A 20459-nucleotide genomic window follows, 5' to 3' on the forward strand; every position below is an offset into this window, starting at 1 on the left:
TTAATCTCCAAAAATACTCAACATTTCCAATGGCTTAGATATTATTTGGTGGCCCTAAAAGTTGTTAACAGTAGGGAAACTAGAGTTGGAAAGTCAACAAATATCTAAGTTACCATCCCTGTCTTCTGAACACCTGTATGTAAGCTACCTTGTCACAATCTGAAAACTCCCCTCTCTTCTATGTGTAATGATAAAAACACTATGGTAAGAATGAGAAAGCCTGACCATGAACAAGCTCTTTGATGCAAAAAAAAAAAAAAAATTAAGAAACAAACCTGAAGACATCGACTTTGTCTTTCTCCATAAAACATGCTTTCCCTGGAAATCACCACAGATAACACTTTAAAAACTCATGCTCTGTCAGGTAGGCCAGGTTTACACAAATGTCAAGTGATATCTAATCAGGATATAACTGTCTTCTCAAACCAATTCCAATATACCTTCATGATGCTCAGGCCCTAGGCAATTTCCAGCAAAAAAAGATAGAAACGGTTCCTGTGTATTCTAGCACCCCAATTAGAAAACTATTTTCTGTCCCGTGGCTGTGTTTCATTTTCTAATCAGTCTCCCTTCCTTTTGTGACCTCTCAGGGGCTGGTCTCAGAATGATGTCAGCAGAAAATCTGATAAAGGCCAGATATGGTGGCTCATGTCTGTAATCCCAGCACTTTGGGAGGCTGAGGTGGGCGGATCACGAGGTCAGGAGATCGAGACCATCCTGGCTAACACAGTGAAACCCCAGCTCTACTAAAAATATAAAAATTAGCTGGGCATGGTGGCAGGCACCTGTAATCCCAGCTACTCAGGAGGCTGAAGCAGGAGTATCATTTGAACCTGGGAGGTAGAGGGTGCAGTGAGCAGAGATTGCTCCACCGCACTCCAGCCTGGGAAACAGAGTGAGACTCCATCTCAGGAGAAAAAAAAAAAAATCTGATAAATTCATTATTACTCAGATGTTACTAATCACTGCCTGATATATTTGTCCTCCTCAAACATGTTTCAAGAGGTTACTCTTGCCTTCTTCCAGGAACTAAGGCATTCTAATTAAACTGCAAGCCCAAAGACAGTCTCAAAACAGAATATTTTAAGGTAAGGGACTCTGGCCGGGCGCGGTGGCTCACGCCTGTAATCCCAGCTCTCAGGGAGGCTAAGAGGCGGGAGGATAGCTTGAGCCCAGGAGTTCGAGACCTGCCTGGGCAATATAGTGAGACCCCGTTCTCCAGAAAAAGGAAAAAGAAAAAGAAAAAAAGCGTAAGGTAAGGGACTCTTCATATTTTTCTTAAATCATATGGAGCAGGCTGGGTGTGGTGGCTTATGCCTATAATCCGAGCACTTTGGGAGGCCAAGGTGGGTTGATTACTTGAGGTCAGGAGTTCCAGACTAGCCGGGCCAACATGGTGAAACCTCATCTCTAAAATTAGCTGGGCGTGGTGGCGGGCACCTGTAATCCCAGCTACCCAGGAAGCTGAGGCAGGAGAATCGCTTGAACCTGGGAGGCAGAGGTTGCAGCGAGACGAGACCATGCCATGGCACTCCAGCCTGGGTGACACAGCAAGTCTCTGTCTCAAAAAAAAAAAAACAAAAAAAAAGTCATATATAGCAGACAGTCTATTGCACCTAAGAATAAGTTAACAGCAGATCTGGAGTACAGAAGGGGGCTTACAACTTAAGTTTGGGCGGGACGCCATGGCTCACGCCTGTAATCCCAGCACTTTGGGAGGCCCAGGCGGGTGGATCACCTGAGGTCAGGAGTTCAAGACCAGCCTGGCCAACATGGTGAAACCCCGTCTCTACTAAAAATACAAAAATTAGCCGGGTGTGGTGGCAGGCACCTGCAATCCCAGCTACTCGGGAGGCTGAGACAGCAGAATCGCTTGAACCCAAGAGGCGGAGGTTGCAGTGAGCCAAGATTGCGCCAATGCACTCCAGCCTAGGGGACAAGAGCAAGACTTCATCTCAAAAACAAACAACAAAAAAAACTTAACTTTGTAACTACAACTACCAAATGCAAAGAACATAAAAGGCCAAGAGGGAAGGTCAACAAATTAAAACTTACTTGAAGAATTTACTAGAATCACAGCATAAACACCACCTTCTTCTGTTTTAGTACGTGACTGACCCTTAAAAAACGGAAAGGATCTTTCTCCTTGAAACATTTTTAAATTCAAAATTAATTTCAGTAGGCTTCATAAAACAGCAGATTAATAACAAAGCTATTGTTGATCATCCTGTTCTGTCCTATTGCATCTAATATAGAATAATATATCACCACAGTAACAAAGCCTAGAATCACTATGTTGCTAATTCCAAAGTAACTGCTTTGACATAATTGAGCAAATTATACTAGGAAGAAATCTTTGGTGGAGATGGGTAGAGGCTGGAGAATGGGAGAACAAACAAAAAAAAACCCTTAAGAACGCCTCTGTGGTAGCAAGATAATGCCTGCAAGTATTACCACACCTGCCTTCCGTGACAATTTCAGAAAATTATTTTTAAGCAGAGCTGCAAAATTAGATATCCTATTACCTACATTCATAGTTTTCACAATCAATGATAATAAATACACAAAATCCATTTCTGTCGGGGAACAAAAGCTTTTTTTTTTTTTTTGAGATAGAGTCTTGCTCTGTCACCCAGCCTGGAGTGCAGTGGTGCGATCTCAGCTCACTGCAACCTCCGCCTCCTGGGCTCAAGTGATTCTCCTGCCTCAGCCTCCTAAGTAGCTGGGATTACAAGTGCCCGCCTCCATGACTGGCTAATTTTTGTATCTTTAGTATAGACGGGATTTTGCCATGTTGGCCAGTCTTGAACTCCTGACCTCAGGTGATCCACCCACCTCAGCTTCCCAAAATGCTGGGATTACAGGTCTGAGCCACGGTGCCCAGCCAACGAAAACATTTTGAACTATGTGGCTCCAGCTGTCTCACTGGAAAGAAACCTGCACTGATACTGGATATTCTCTACCACATTTAACAATAAACATTCTCAAATATATGATTCATTCCAACCATAAAAATCTCTGGCACTACTGTATGTCACCTACTTAATTTTATAGAGAAGTAAACAATGTAAAAACAGGTAACTTTTCAATACTCGCTATTGAATTAAATTTACAGCATGTATTTTATTCACTACTTTATCATATTCATATCTTGCCACAGAATTCAATACAGCATAATAATGATTGAATACTAAATTGAGGACATTTATTTTATTTGGATAGTGAGTGATGACTTCAAAATCCATACTTACAGACAAAAAGGCAAGTTAGGAGACAGTCACTTAAAGACAGTTTACCTCTGCAACTTTGAGGAACTCTGAGATTCTTGTCATCCTAGTTAGGAACTTCTTATAGATGTCAAGACCTTCTTTGCATTGGTTCTTTTTCATATCAAAATATTTTTCTGACAAAATAAATGTAAAAATTCTTTTGTTCACATCAAAATATAACACCCAAAAAAGGAAAAAAAAAGTAGGTAATAGTTCCAAATAGGTCTCTAAAGGAGCATACATACCCTACTAGAAAAATATCAGTGTTAAGTTAGCTTAGGTATTTAAAGCAAATTAGAATAGAGGTGCTATTATACTAAAAAAAGAAACATTACTTGACCCTACTCATATTCCTAGTTTGTGCCATAGTACTTTTCCTCACAATTACCTAAGTATATATTTGTGTGTAAACACGTACCACACTTGACCCCATTTAAAACAGCACTAACATCTATTTCCAATCTTACTAATAGTATATTATCTAAGATAACAACTTTACCATGCCCAAATGTCACTCAGTTCATTTAAGTTTAATGTATACATAGAAGTAAAGAGGTTAATTTATACTAATTATAGTATGGAAGACAATGCCTTCCAAAGCTTTATAGAAAAACCTTTATTTTTCACTTGTGAAAAAATAAGCCAAATTTCCCTATCCCTATAGATTAAAGCATCCCTGAGTAAGTCCACATTACTTCAGACTATAAAAAACAGATTTAAATTTTTAAAAAGTTCATTATGGAGTTGATTATGAGAAAATAATATTCTTCTGGGAGAAAAAATTTGTTTTTTTCCCATCTTTTTTTTATTGTGGTAAAATACCTGTAACATAAAACTTACTATCCTTTTTGTTTTTTTTTTTTTGAAACTGAGTTTCGCTCTTGTTGCCCAGGCTGGAGTACAATGGCACGATCTAGGCTCACTGCAACCTCCGCCTCCTGGGTTCAAGCAATTATCCTGCCTCAGCCTAAAACTTACTATCTTAACCCAGCTAAATTTTAAAGGCACTTTTATATTTCTAAAAATTAATAAAATGGGTGGAAAAAACATAGATACATCTAAAAAATAAAGTTCATCTTGCTGAACATCCTGGGTATAAAAATATGTAATCACTTGCAGAAGTAATTAGGTATAAAACTCTTTTCTCCAAATTAATTGTTACAATGAATGAATATATCATAATAAATTTTTAGCCAGCTTTAAGTAACAACTCAGTCAATATTGTTTATCCATATGACACAAGATAAGAAATGTTATTAGGCTACAGCAGTATTTACCCAACAAATTAATAATTCCTTCATTGTATGCTGCAAACAGTCTAATGGCATCTTTGAACAGGAGCATGAAGGCAGCATTTATTACCCCATTTGTAAGTTCATTGCTATTAACCTAGGGAAAAATTGGAAAATAAAATTAGCTAATCTTAGGTTTTAAATGACATTGACAAAAAGATTTCCTTCAAATTAAGATACAGTAAATTCATGCATTAGGCATATTAGTGAAAAATACATTTATTTTCTCTAATACATACATAAAGATCACGGTGCAGTAACTACCATATAAATGAACATTATTTATTATTATTAAATTTGCTGTAACCAGATAATTGTATTCATCTGACTAAAAGAATACTGGAAATATTTTTAGTTTTATCTCAAGGAATAAATCAAAAAGATAAACCAAATTAATTCTAAGTTCTTTTTTAGCACATGAAAATTAACTCGTTATATATAGAAAAACTAAGCACAAAATTGAATGGCAAACAAAAAACTGGTAAAAAAGGTATTTGCAGACTATCTAGTAGACCTGATGTCCATTATATAGCGAGAATCCTAATAATAAATAAAGTAAATGAAAACAATTTATAAAATAAAAAATACATATGGATAATAACGTGAAAAGAAATACAACTTCACTTATCAGGTAAATTAAAATACAATAATCAAATCAAATTACTAAAATATCCTTTCCTGAACATCAGACTATATTACTCAGTGCCCATAAGAATGAAAAAAAAAAAGAACACGGTAGCTCATGCCTGTGGTCCCGGCACTTTGTGAGGCTGAGGCAGGAGGATTGCTTGAGCCTGGCAGTTTAAAATGAGACCAGCCTGGGCAACATAGCAAGACCTCGTCTCTATAAAAAACTAAAACCAAGAAAAGGCAGCTGAGCATGGTGGTGTACCCCTGTAGTCCCAGCTACTCAGGAGGCTGAGGTGGGAGGATTGCTTGAGCCCAGGAGTTGGAGGCTGAAATGAGCTATGATCATGCCACAGAACTCCAGCCAGGGTGACAGAGAAAAATGCTGTCTCAAAAAAACAAAAAAAAAAGATGAAAAAGCAAAAACAGACACCTGTTGAGAAGTTAGTGGCTCACCCTTTTGGAATATAAGCAATATTTATTAAAAATTTAAATGCTTATATTATTTGAACCACCACATTCTTTTTCTGGGTGTTAAACCTATTGAAATAGGTTTACAAATAGAAACACATACACACACAGAGGGAGACACAGACAAGAGACAGAGAGAGGAGAGAGAATTGAGTGTAGCACTGTTTAGGATAAAAAAACAGAATAAACATCTATCAACAGGAGGATCAGATAAATTGTTATTATATAACAAAGTACAATACAGACATTGAAAAGAATAAGAAATTTTAAACAAATACAATATATTAAGAAAAATATGCATGGTTGGACCCTGAGCTTCTATACAAACCAAAATAATGTTGAATAACTGCATCAGTACCCCATGCCTTCTAGAGCAGGGGTCAGCAAACTTTTTTTTGTAAAGGGTCAGATGGTAAATATTTTAGACTGTGGGCCACACAGTCTCTGTCATAACTTTTGAACTCTGCTGTTGTAACATGAAACAGCCATAGATAATATGTATCAGTGAGCTTGGCTGTGTTCCAATAATACTATTGAGGACACTGAAGTTGGAATTTCATATAACTTCCACCTGTTACAAAATACCATTTAATTATTTTCAACCACTTAAAAAACATACAAAAACAGGCAGTAAGCTGTAGTTGGATAATCTCTGTTTTAGTCTATGAAATACCTGTAAGATTTATTGAATGTTTACTGAACACTTACTATGTGCCACATTAATAGGCAATGGGGGTACAACAGAGAACAAAAGTGACCTAGTTCCTGCCCTGAAGAAGCTTAAAAACTAGCAATTAAACAATTTAAAGGAAAAATCTATTTCAGCATGAAACTGTCACAGTTCCATTCACTAACTTGCACTCACAGTCTCTAAAACAAAATGACAAATAAATAATAAACAAAACATTGTTAAGATAGATGACAAAAAAACAGAACAGAGTTGAAAACGCTAACTTCTAACACATTATAAATGAATGACAAAGCTGGCAGCTTGGTTCAAGTCATGGTCATTAAAACAAAAATTCCAGGGAACACAATGCGCTTGGGCAATAGCTACATAACAGGCTATTATAAGTGTTATTTAAACTTCTTCTTCTGAATAATTGCCACACTTTGAGTCCCATTAAATAGACAAAAGTAAAATATTAAGTTGGCTATTCATTTGAAAAATATCCCTGTACATTTTTAAGATCTAAAAGCCATTATCAAAAGAAAATATATTTACAGATCAATCCTTTCACCACTGTAGCTTGTGTATCTTAAAATTCTAGAGCTAGAGAAGCACTAAAGAAATAAATCCAAAACAGTCATAAAAATCAGAAAGTAATTTGACTTGAGACTATTTTATAAAAAATCCTTAGCCATATAGGGTATCAGGATGTGAAAAACTAGAGTCTGTGAAAACTTGAGGTTAAAAATTCTCATGAATTATAATGACCTAATTTTTAAAAATCTTAAATTACAAAAGCATAACTCACATTAAAATCAAGAAGTGCATCCATTTGATTCTGAATAATTGGTACAGTTTTTAGGAGTTTTTCTGTGTTCATTGTTCTCATAACTCCATCAGCCCTGTTATGAAAAAAACAGAGAAATAAACAAATGAATCTGCAATTAAATCTACATTTCAAACTCCCCCCCTGGTTCTCTACTAAAATAGAGAACCAAGTTGCTATGAAATGTCACATATTTTTAAGTCATTATGGAACATGAAAACTAAAGCAGCGATCATACAGAAAAAACAAAAACAGGCAACACAATATGTCAAATATCAAGGTACTCATTTAGAACTAAAAAAGAACATAAAGCATGAGCCATAAAAGCAAAAGTTTACATTATACAGCAAGGTCTATAGCACACTTTTCACAAGATGAAATGATCTGATCCTCACAATCATTGGTGTGTAAAGAGCAGTTTTACCATTTTTTTAAATTACAAATAAAATAGTCATTTGCCTCAAGTCAAAAAACAGTTAAACACTCTGTAGGCCAAGAGTTAACAAAGTCTTAGAGCTCTGTTTTATTTAAAGTATTTTATTCATGACCCAACAGCAATGGCTTTTAATTCAGAAATTATAACTAAAACTACTTTATTACAAAATAAAGAACAATTTTACCAAATCATTCTAATCTGGCTATTACACAAGAGATACTTTCAGTGGACAGTCTTTAATAAAATAGTCTGTTAAATATTTCCAAACAGATATTTCTAAAGATAGAGAAATTATTGGCAGCACCAAAACAGATTTAAAAACCAGTACATGAAAGGTACTGGGGCTAACATACACAACTAATATTAAGAGCTTATTATATATCACACTAAGTATTATTCAGAGATTGCCCTATCATTTTCAAATCCTCATAAAAATTCTACCGATATTCTTGTTCCATTTTACAGATGATGAAATTTTAGGTTCAGTGAGGGTATATGACTTGTCTAAGATCACAGAACTAATCAGTGGTAGGGTCATTATGTAAACCCAGGTGTATTAGACTGCGAAATTATAGCATAACTGTTTGGCTGAGTAACAAGGCATTTCCAAAAAATATGTCAGGTTCCCCTAATTTACAAATGATCTATACTTATAAATGGCTGTTCTACCCTATGATAAACCATGAACTATGACCTCAGATGCCAAAAAACAATTAAGCTATAAAAAGCAACAATTGTGCTTTGTAGGACACAACAAAGTTTAATAAACAAATACTAGACTGCCTTAAGTAGTCACCTATTGATCAGCTTCGGCCTAATTCTCCCTAATGTGTTAACTTATGGATGCCTGTTTCCTCTCAAGTGCTAAACAGCATTGGCTGGAAGCAGCTGCTGGAGCTTGGGCTGAGGACACCATTCCTTCTTTTGCAACTCTTCTTACTGATGTCATTTTTTTACCTCTGGTTACTTCTCCATCACAGAAGATTTGAACATTGGCTCAGTCTTTCTTGTCATTAGCTTCAACATCTACATGGACAACCAATCCAACACCTTGATGTCAAAATCCCTGATTCTAACCTTACTGCCCTCAGAAACCACAGCATCCTAGCCCCACCCCTGAACAACAACAAAAAAAGGTAAAATTCAGACACCTTATTCTGTGACAATTACCTTTTAACCTTTCAGCTGCTTTGGTCACATATCCCTGCGGTAAAAACTATTTGACCTCATCAGAAACTTCAATGTTTCAACTCCACCACTACCCACATTGATCCTTTCTCATTTTTACTTTCTTCATCTAGCTTAGAATTCCACAGATCATTAATATAATCACTCCTTTACAAATACCTTTAACTTTCTTGCACCTCTTTTCTTCCCTCCATTTCAGTCATCTGGCAAATTCACAATCCTGGCTGAGCAAACACCTAACTAATCCATGCCTGTACACACATAGCTGAGTGCTGGTAAAGAAAACAGCACAACTGGGCCAACTGGCAAAACTACAAACTCATGATCATCAACCTCAAATGAATACTCAACATTGCCAGCAATCCTCTTAGCCGTCTCTAATAAAATCCTCTCCTAAGTATCTTCGAATCCTCTTCTCCTCTTTCCTTGTCTCCTTACATGAAACACATAAGCTCTCAGCTCTTAACTCCCAAAATATTTCATTCTGGAACAGAAAATAACAAAAAGCAATTGTCTGGTCTTCTTGCCACCCAAACTATATTTCTATTTAAAAAGTATTGGCTAAGGCTGGGCGCATTGGCTCACGCTTGTAATCCCATCACTTTGGGAGGCCGAGGGGCGAGTGGATCACGAGGTCAGGATTTCGAGACCAGCCTGGCCAATATGGTGAAATCCCATCTCTACTAAAAAATACAAAAAGTAGCCGGGCACGGTGGCATGCGCCTATAGTCCCAGATACTCGGGAGGCTGAGGTGGGAGAATCGCTTGAATCTGGAAGGCGGAGGTTGCAGGGAGCAGAGATCACGCCACTGCACTCCAGCCTGGGTGACAGACCGAGACTCTGTCTCAAAAAAAAAAAAAAAAAAAAAAGTTAGCTTCTACCTCATGTTTTTCCTACCATGGTAGATTCCAAATGAATCCAAGATTAAAATATAAAACACCTAATCCATAAATATATCTGATGAAAACATAATAATCATTTTAGCTCACTGAGCTTGCTTGAAAGATAAAAAACATAAAAATGAAGATAATGATTTTGATCACCTAAGATTGTAAAGCTTTTAACAATGTTAAAAAACAGGGAAAAATACTCATAACCTATAACAATTTATTTTCCTAATATACAAAAAGTTCATTTGTTGAGTGTTTGTTATGTGTTAAGCACTACATACAATATCCCATTTAATTCTCACAACAATCCTGACAGGAAAGTACTAATTAACATCGTAATTTTACAGATGAAATAACTCAGAGCTTAAGTAAGGCCTTCCCAGTTTTGCCACAGCATACTAGTATGGTAGAAAGGGTTATAAGTGTGCCAAGATGTTGATCCTTTTTAACCCTTTAGCCTCAAGCAGTCTCTTGTATAAATAGTTAACAGTTTGTGTGCCACCATGTGAAAGAAGTTTAGCAAGCTGATAGATACGTAATAAAATATCCTTGTTTTTAGAAAATATTCACCAAAGTATTAAAAGATATAAACTATAAAAGGCATCAGGTATGTAACCCACTCTCAAATGGTTCAGAAAAAAATGTGTGTGTGCGCCTGTGTGAATATACACAGAAAGAGAAATGCAGATGTGGCAAAATGCTAAAAACTGGTGGTTCTGAGTAAAGTATACAGAAGTTCTCTAATATTCTTGCTACATTTCTGGAAGTGAAATTATTTCAAAGTAATATTATTTTTTAAAAGTCAGTAAACCAGCTAAAGTATCTCACTGAAGTCTCTCATCTAATTGGTGTGAAGCTAGAATTCAAACCTAGATTCATCTGACTAAAAAAGCTTGTGAGTTCTTACCACTATTCAACACAATGGAAAAGAGTGAAAAACCCAATAGAGAAGCTGTCAACGGACATCAAAAGACAATTAATAAAACAAGTATGGCATTCAAAAGGAAGGGGGAGTGTGCTCGATATCACCATTTATTCAATCAACTAATATAAAATGAACACATATGAATGCATTTTTCATGATGATGGAAGAATACAAATAACTATTTAAGCCAATAATTTAGTATAACTTTTATAAAGGATAATTTGATGTTTTGTATTAAAATGTTAAATGTATATATATCTCAATGACTCATCAATTTTAATAATTTATTCTATAGAAAAACTCAATGCAACCATACATAAAAGGATGGTCAATCCATTGCTTTTATAAGATTAAAAAAAGGGAATAAATCAGATGTACACCTGCAACATAATTCTACAGCCATTCATAAGAATGAGATGGACTGAGGCCAGATGAGGTGGCTCATGCCTGTAATCTCAGCACTTTGGGAGGCCGAGACAGGTAGCTCACTTGAGGTCAGGAGTTCAAGACCAGCCTGGCCAATATGGCAAAACCCCATCTCTACTAAAAATACAAAAATTAGCTGGGCATTGTGGCGGGCACCTGTAGTCCCAACTACTTGGGAGGCTGAGACAGAAGAATCGCTTGAACCCGGGAGGTGGAGGTTGCAGTGAGCCAAGAGCACATCACCGCACCCCAGCCTGGGTGATGGAGCCAGACTCTGACTTAAAAAAAAAAAAAGAAAAAAAGAATGAGATGGATCTATGTGTACAGACATTGAAAATGTCCAAAATACACAGGAGGGGAAGAAAAGCAGCCTTCAAAGAATCTGATCCAATTTTTATGTAATTTTCTATGTGCCTTCATATACATATTTCTATTTACACACACAGAAAAGGTTAGACACACTAAAATGTTAACATTTTCTATGGATTAGGATGGTATTTTTCTTAAATTTTATTACTTTTGTAAACATAAAAAAACCGTAATAAATCAAACTTTACTACTTATAATGAGAGTCCTCTCCAAAAGGTATAGCCTACTGAGGTTTTTGCCATGATATAATAATTTCAATTGCTGTCATGTCCTCAATTTATACCTGATATTCCTGATTTTTTTCTTTTGTATTTATACAGTCTGACATGTGTATATGTGTGTGTATAATGCCACTTTTGCACTTCTTCTTGGTCCCCACTCAATTATGGCTCCTCCTTGATTCAACTAAGTCAATACTAATTTTATTGTACTTAATCAGGAGCTATTTTCCTCCAATTAAAAAAGACTGCTCTATTAAATAAAAAAATTCACCAACTATTCTCAAGACTGGCCCTTCAAATTAGAACAAAAGTTACCATTTTAAAAATCTATTATTCTGAAATCTGTAAATACACTGAAGATCAACTTCACTGAAGACACTTTACAGTGAAATATCATTGGACAGGATACAGAGGTTAAAAATCAGACTTCTAAAAAAGTTCTCCACCATAATCTTCTACAAAGTGCTTAAATATATGAAACAAAATCTGTAGAATTTACTTTAGGTATATTCCAAAATAATCACCTCCTGATGGATTTGGAATGGCAGCATAGAACATTTAAATTCAGCTTTAAATTTTCTTGCATAACTAAGAGGTTACCTCTATATTTTAATTAAATTTTTCACTTCAGTCCATTAATTTAAAATTTCAATAGAACAATCTAAAGGAACACATCAATTGCTTAGACCTTTGGGATCACTGAGCAGCAGAGTGGCTCAGGAAGGCATTCACCAGACTATTTCTGTACATGCCAGATTCCCTTCAAGACAGGTCTTCATAGCTACAAGGGTCATCGCTGCTGCTAAGAATGTCTTCAGTGGCTTTCTCCTGAGCCCTCATCCTATATCCTAGGAAAAAAAATCTGCATATCAGGTGTTATCAGTTATAGAAGCACTGACTATATCATTCATGTGACTGGATCATGTACTAAGATGATTGTTATTTAGGGTGCAGCAAAAATTAAATGCATCTTCTGCATTTAAGATTAAAAGAAAGCTTAAATACAAAACAGCACTGAAAGAAATGAAAAAAGATCCAAATAAACAGAAAGACATCTCTTGTTCATAGACTAGAAATTTAATCATTAAGAAGATAATACTCCCCAAACTGATCTATAGATTCAATGCAATCCCCCACAAAATCCCAGCTATCTTTTCTGCAGAAATCAAAAAGCTGATCCTGAAATTCACATGGGAATGCAAGGGGCCCAGAACAGCTAAAACAATCTTGGGAAAAAAAAAAAAAAAAAGAATAGAATTGGAAGACTCACACGTTCTAATTTTAAAACACACTGCAAAGCAACAGTAATCAAGACAATGTGGTACTGGCATGAAGATATACATACAGATCAACAGAACAGAACTGCAAGTCCAGAAATAAACCTTTACATTTATGGTCAACTCACCTTCAACAAGGTGCTAAGACTATCCAATGGGGAAAGAAGAATAATTTCACAAAATGTTGCTGGGATAACTAGATATCCACATACAAAAGAATAAATTTGGACTCACCTCTCACACCATATACAAAAGTTAATTCCAAATAGATAAGAACCTAACTATATGGGCAAAAAATACAAGATTCTTAGAATAAAAAGTAGGAGTAAATCTTTGTGACCTTGGATTAAACAATGATTTCTTAGACATGATTACAAAAGTACAAGCAACCAAAGGAAAAAAAAGATACACTTGATTAATTAAAAATGTTTGTTCTTCAAAAAACACCAACAAGAAACTGAAAAGACAAGCCATGGGAGAAAAATATTTGCAAATTATTTATGCGATAAGAAACTGGTGTCCAGAACATATTTTTTTAAATTCTTGCAACTTAACAATAAAAAGGGCAAGTAACCCAATTTAAAAATGAGCAAAAGGCCAGGTCAGTAGCTCAGGCCTATAATCTCAACACTGTGGGAGGCCAAAATGGGAAGACTGCTTGAGCCCAGGAGTTCAAGACCAGCCTGGGCAACATAGTGAGAACTCATTTGTATGAAAAATTTTTAAAAAATTAACTGAGCATAGTGTTGCATGCCTGTGTTCCCAGCTACTCAACAGGCTGAGGGGGAAAAATTGCTTGAGCACAGGAGGTCAACACTGCAGTGAGCTGGGATTGTGCCACTGTCTCAAAAAGTGAAAATAAAAAATAAAAACAGGGCAAAGGGTTTGAAGAGGCATTTTTTCAAAAGACGATATGCAAATGGTCAACAGCTCAAAAAAAATGCTCAATATCATTAGCCATCAGGGAAATGCAAACTAAAAATCACTAGACACCAGTTCACACCCACTAGGATGGCTACCATTAAAAAAAAAAAAAAAAAAGGCAAAAAAAAAAAAAAAACCCAGAAAATAACAAGTATGGCAAGAATAGGGAGAAACTGAAAGTGCCATACATTGCTGGTGGGAACGTAAAGTGATTCAACTGCTTTGAAAAATGATTTGGCAGTTCCTCAAAATGACAAACATAGGAGTTACCATATGACACAGCAATTCCACTTCTAGGTATACACCGAAGAGAATTAAAAAGATAATCCACATAAAATCTAATGTTCACAGCACCATTATTCCTAATAGGCAAAAGTAGAAACTATTCAAGTGGCCATCACCTTATGAACAGATAAACAAAATGCAGTATATGTCCATAAAGTAAAATATGATTTGGCTAGAAAAAGGAATAAAATACTGATATATGAAATAACATGGATGCTACAACTTGGATATATCATGCTACACAAAGGTCATATATTGTATAATTTCATTTATATGAAATGTTCAGAATAGACAAGCCCAGAGACACAGAAAGTAGATTCATGGTTGCCAGGATCTAGGGGAAGAGGGAATAGGAAATGAATGCTAATAGGTATAGAGTTTCTTTGTGGAGGTGATAAAAATGTTCTGAAATTAGTGGTGATGTTGGACAACTTTGTAAATACACTAAAAACCAATGAATTACACACTTTAAAATGATAAATTTTGTTATGTGAATGATATCTCAATAAAGGTGCTATAAAAAGAACTTAAAAACAAATCCTACCACAAAAAGTACTTGATATACCTCATCAAAGAAAAATGAGGCTCATCTTTTAAAACTGGCTAAAATTTCGTAATTCATAATCTAGTAACTCCTATGTTTTACATTTTTAAAAATTCAAATCAATTAGATGTCAAAAAAAGCTTAACTCACCCTCTCTTCACTTTTGTGAAATCAAATGCAACTTGTCTGTATGAAACTGCTTTCTCATTTAAATATCTACTATACCGCCTAATAAATGTAGACATGTCATATCCTGTAAAAAAACAAAAACAAAAACAAAACAAAGAAAGAGACAAGTTTTTATAAATGACTAAAAATCCCAATATGCCTAGAAAAACAACTCATTGCATCCAATGGCTATAATGTCTTGATATCCCAATTCAATTTAGTATGTAAATTAAGTAACTAATTAATAACATTACCATTAAATTCTCTTAAGGCTTCATATTTAAATCAGATAAGTCCTATGTAGTTTTAAAAAAAAACCTCTTCCCTTAGAACTTCACTAAAATAAGAAGTTTCTTTTGTTTCTCTCAATATTCCTATTCTTTATTCAGCAGGAATTAGAAAAACATGTTCTTTTACACAACTTGATAATCTCACAACTCAAATTTAACATCCTATGGAACCACAATCCCATTCCTCAAATCAAGCAACTTTATATAATTTTTATACTCCTAAAATCTTTAGCTGTATTTAGAACCATAACTTGTATGTGCCAACCTTATAAAAAGTATAAAAAATTACTGTGTAATATAAGAAATGGCAATATGCAAGTTCAGGGTGTAACAAAAACAATTATATGAATGTTTTCAATGAAACTTTCTAAATGAATACATAAATCATTCTAAGATTTTGTTTCATCATGACCTTGACTTGAAAACTTCAGCAACATAAAATCTAATCAATATTATTTTCTAAAAACACCAAAAACTTTGTGTTTTAGTTATTACCTGGCTCAAGGAAGTCTATAAATTTTTGCTCCTCATTGAAAAGTGAACCCATTTTATTTTATCTCATATTCATCTAACAAATTTAATTACTTGGTCTTTGCTACCTTTAAAAGACAATACCAAAACCAACCAAAATGTAAACTAACTGGATTTCAACATCACCAGTTCATTTATTTAGCAAAATATTTATTGAGTGCCTATTAAGTACCAGTGGAGAAAAATCAGTGAACAAAATAGAAAAAAAAATACTGCTCCCATATGACTTCATACCTACTACTGTACATGTCAGGTGTTACATGCTCACATTCCTCAGCTCTTCGGTTCATATGGTTCTATCTACTATACCCCATCCTAAGACGGTAAACACCTCTCATCCTTCAAGGCTCAACCTCTCCTCTACATAAAAAGAGTGAAATTATTAAAATCTTACCACTAGAATTGCTTAATTTCCATCTTAAGAAAATGATAAATCAGTCGCTAATAAGACACAAAAAACCTACTTGGATATATGCATAAACTCTGCCTAGAGCACTGCTCTGCATCTTGTTTTCCATGGACTTTTAAAGTTAAAATGAACTGAATGAGGGAGGAAGTGAAAATTAAAGGATGAGTAGGCAGTTTCTTCCATGCCCCTGAAAATAGAGACACTCCATTTTTATCTATAATATATATCTGGCTTCTGTTTAAGATTTCAAAAAGAGGCCAGGTGTGGTGGCTCATGCCTGTAATCCCAGCACTTTGGGAGGCTTAGGAGGATCGCTTTAGACCAAGAGTTCAAGACCAACCTGGTCAACAGAGCAAGAGCCCATCTCTACAAAATATTTAAGAATAAAAAAATTAGCCAGGCGTGGTGGTGCACATCTGTAATCCCAGCTGCTCAGGAGGCTGACGGGAGGACTGCTTGAGCCAGGAGTTCGAGGCTGCAGTGAGCTACGATCATACCACTGCACCCAGCCTAGGTGACAGAGCAAGCCCCGGTCTCTTTTACTCCAGCCTCAGCAACAGAACCAGATCCTGTCTCAAAGAAAAAAAACATTTTTTTTTCAAGAGAGGGGGTCTACTGTTTTAATTTTTTTTCCTTAAGTTAGAGCGCCGTAACTCTTGTTAAAATATAATGCATTTTGTAACAATGGGTCCTACATATAGATTACTGGTCTTCTAGAATGTCTGGAAGATAGGGTATTAAATTCTTTTTAAGCAATACCTGCACCTACCAAAGGGAAACAAGTATTGGACTGAACACCTCCAAACTCAAATACAGCCAGTCACATTAAAAAAAAAAAAATTCCCCTGATCTTTTTTTTTTTTTTTACACCTCCGGAAGAACCACAGTTCAGGCCCTGATTAACTCTACACTAGATAACCAGAACAACTGAAACAGTCTCAGCATCTTCAAGATTTGGTTTACTCTGATCTAACTTGACTAAGCTATGATGCTTTCCTGGTAACACATAATTCCCTCTCCCCTCCTCTCTCTACTGCATTATAAAATTCCAACTCTATAAAAAATTTTTGTGCTTGATTTTGGCTCTGAACAGCTTCTTGAGGGCTATCTGCCACTACATGTTCTCAAATACACAATTCATATATATTCTATTCACATTCGTTTGCTCTGTAAATCTTAAATAGTCATATCCATGTGAACGACTTTCACATCCATATACATCTGTGTATCTGTCCTTACTTTCACATCCATGTATTATTGTACCTGTGCTTAAGCCAACTCATCTTCTCATCCTTCTCTTGAAGCCCAGCACAAATCTCACCTTCTCTAAAGACATTTCCCTGATTGAGCCTCACTGTTGAATATTCCCAATTCATTTGGCATATCCTTTATGAGGTTCTCCCTAAAGCTAACATTCTATAATGCTAACAGCCTAGTTACAGAACTAAGTAAAACAGATCCCATTAAGACAATGTGCATGGACAGCTATAACCACATTATGTCCATTTCAAGTTACTAAATAAAAAACAGCAGGCCGGGTGCGGTGGCTCACGCCTGTAATCCCAGCACTTTGGGAGGCCGAGGCAAGCAGATCATGAGGTCAAGAGATGGAGACCATCCTGGCCAACATGGTGAAACCCCATCTCTACTAAAGATACACAAATTAGCTGGGCGTGGTGACATGCGCGGGTAGTCCCAGCTACTCAGGAGGCTGAGGCAGGAGAATCGCTTGAACCCGGGAGGCGGAGGTTGCAGTGAGCCAAGATCATGCCACTGCACTCCAGCCTGGTGACAGAACGAGACTTCGTCTCAAAAAAACATAAATAAGAAAATAGCTATGAATATGAAGGAACAATTCATCTCAACAAATTATATCCACTTTAGCTACTAAAACATGTAATATTCCAACTACATTTCTTGGAATGAAACATAATATAATAACAATGAAAGCAAATATTTACATAGCATTTCTTTTTTTGTTTGTTTTTTTGAGACAAGAGTCTAGCTTTGTCACCCAGGCTGGAGTGCAGTGGCATGATCTTGGCTCACTGCCACCTTCGCCTCCTGGGTTCAAGCGATTCTCCTGCCTCAGCCTCCTGAGTAGCTGGGATTAGAGGTGTGCACCACCAATCCCAGCTAATTTTTGTATTTTTAGTAGAGACGGGGTTTCACCATGTTGGCCAGGCTGGTCTCGAACACTCGACCTCAAGTGACCCACCCGCCTCAGCCTCCCAAAGTGCTGCAATAACAGGCATGAGCCACCGTACCCAGCCTTACATAGCATGTCTTGTGTGCCAGGCACTGTTCTAAGCACTTTGTAGTAATTAACTAGGTTAAGTCTCATGACAATCTTATTGGGTAGGTACTATCACTATTACTCGATTCTACTGATGCAGAGGTGAAGTAACCTGCCCAAGTTCATATAGCTGGTAGGCAGCAAAGATGAGATTCAAACCTAGACAGTCCAGCTCCAGAATTCATGCTCTCAAATAACTACTCTGTACTCCGTCTCAGAGAGCTCTGAGTATCTGGTAGGAAAATTATTATTAATCTTCAAATTAAAAGACAGTTTTTTCTTTCCTACAACCTTCACTAAAATATAAGGTTTAAAGTAGCACATGTTCTAAAAGACAGAGTTCTACTCTGGAGTAATCATCATGTGGGTGTCATTCTTTTGATTTTCTATAATGTAAAAGTTATCTTTACCTTGCAATCCACTTTTATCCAAAAAATTGCTTAAGTTAAACAACGTGTTTCTTGAAGCCAAATACTGAATAAAACGCTGGAAAAAAAAATTACATCATATTAAGGTACTGCCATCTCACCAACTCTAATTCGAAAATTAGGAGGAAAAGTTATGGTTAACACATTCCATTAGGCTTATCTAGTTTAAATTTCTCATCCTCACTCTTTCCATTAACTAGTTACCAAACCTAAAAACATAATACATATTTTTCACTAGCATGCGAGAATTTATTAAAGCCTAATGCCCACAGATATAGTATTAAGTCAAAACAATAAAAGCAAATAGGCAGTGGAACCAGTAGTTTTGGTTTTATTACAGCATACTAAAACTATAGCTAATCATTTTTAGGTGGTATCTGTATTTTAAACAGCCGTCTGGTATACCAAAGTTTTGGCTTTAAAAAAAAAATACTTCTAAACATATAAGAAAGCAATAGAGATCCTCTTACCCACTGTCCAGATTAAACAAATTCACATGTTCACTTCACATCTTACATAGAATCAAAACATTATAGCCTCCATTGAAGAACCACACCTTCAATCTCCCTTCCCTCCCTCTTCAGAGGTGAGTACTTTTCTGAAACAGGTATACGTTACTTTCACACAGGTTTTCACCATTTTACTAGACATACAAGTATCTATAAACTATCCAAGTGTTTTCTATTTTAAATTTACACAAGTATCATAGTGTACTTACTCTTTGCAATGTGTTTTAACTCAACTTTTCCCTAAGAATTGTCCCACTTAACATTTCATTTTAAATGATGTTCTAATATTCCAATGAATACATCATCATAAATCCGTTCATTTATTACGGATATACTTTCTAATTTTCGCTATTATTAACAAAGTTGTATTGACATATTTCTTCATGGTCTCCGTGCATAAGTATATGAGTATATGAGTTTTTCAGGATATATACCTAGGGATGAATTATTAGGCCAGCACATATGTAAAAGCTCATCTTCTCAATATTGCCAAAATGGTCTCTGAAGTGCTTACCATAGTACATAACCTTAGTCTCCTTCACATACAGCCTCTAAATAGCTAAAGAAATGCCTTTCAACTTCACTTCTTAGGATTACTTTACTTTCTTCTTCATTTTTTTTTAAATGCATGTAGAGGCTAACAATCAACTAGGATGTACACCATCACCTCCGAAATCAGTATTTTTTTTTTTTTTTTGAGACAGGGTCTCGCTCTGTCATCCAGGCTGGAGTACAGTGGTGTGATCACAGCTTTCCACCCTCCTGCTCTCAAGCAATCCTCCCATCTCAGTATGAAGCACCACCCACCATCCACCCCTCACCCTCGCCCCCAAGTAGCTGGGACTACAGGCATGTCCAGCTCACATTTTAAAAAAAATTTTTTGTAGAGACAACGTCTTACTACATTGCCTAGGCTGGTCTGGAACTCTTGGGCTCAAGCAATCCTCCCACCTTGGCCCCCCAAACTCTCAGGATTATAGGTATGAGAAACTGTGCCCGGCCCCCAAATTAGACTTGTACAACTGAGATCACCCCAAACTAACAAACCAGGATTTTGAAAATCAATGTGTAAACTGAAGACTCATATTTCACAATTATCCTAAAATAGTGTTTCAAAAAGTTATAAAAATATCGTAAGACAATATTAGACTATGATTTTAATAGATTTTGATAAGACTCTTCTTTAC

The 20459-nt window shown here is 35.9% G+C and overlaps 1 protein-coding gene across 33 annotated transcripts in view; it reads right to left on the minus strand.

Moving 5' to 3' along the window:
• The window catches only part of PICALM (phosphatidylinositol binding clathrin assembly protein), a 110966-nt gene that overhangs the window by 49300 nt on the left and 41207 nt on the right, over positions 1-20459 (minus strand). For all 33 annotated transcript variants that reach the window (XM_003832972.6, XM_055093823.2, XM_003832971.6 and 30 more), the window contains exons 3-7: positions 18746-18821; positions 14792-14894; positions 7138-7231; positions 4547-4658; positions 3297-3403 (exon numbers count right to left, since the gene is read on the minus strand). In XM_003832972.6, the coding sequence (XP_003833020.1) occupies positions 3297-3403; positions 4547-4658; positions 7138-7231; positions 14792-14894; positions 18746-18821 (492 nt within the window). The remainder of the gene's footprint in view (positions 1-3296; positions 3404-4546; positions 4659-7137; positions 7232-14791; positions 14895-18745; positions 18822-20459) is intronic.

Source organism: Pan paniscus, chromosome 9 (genome assembly GCF_029289425.2).
Source record: "Pan paniscus chromosome 9, NHGRI_mPanPan1-v2.0_pri, whole genome shotgun sequence".
NCBI classification, from domain to species: domain Eukaryota; kingdom Metazoa; phylum Chordata; class Mammalia; order Primates; family Hominidae; genus Pan; species Pan paniscus.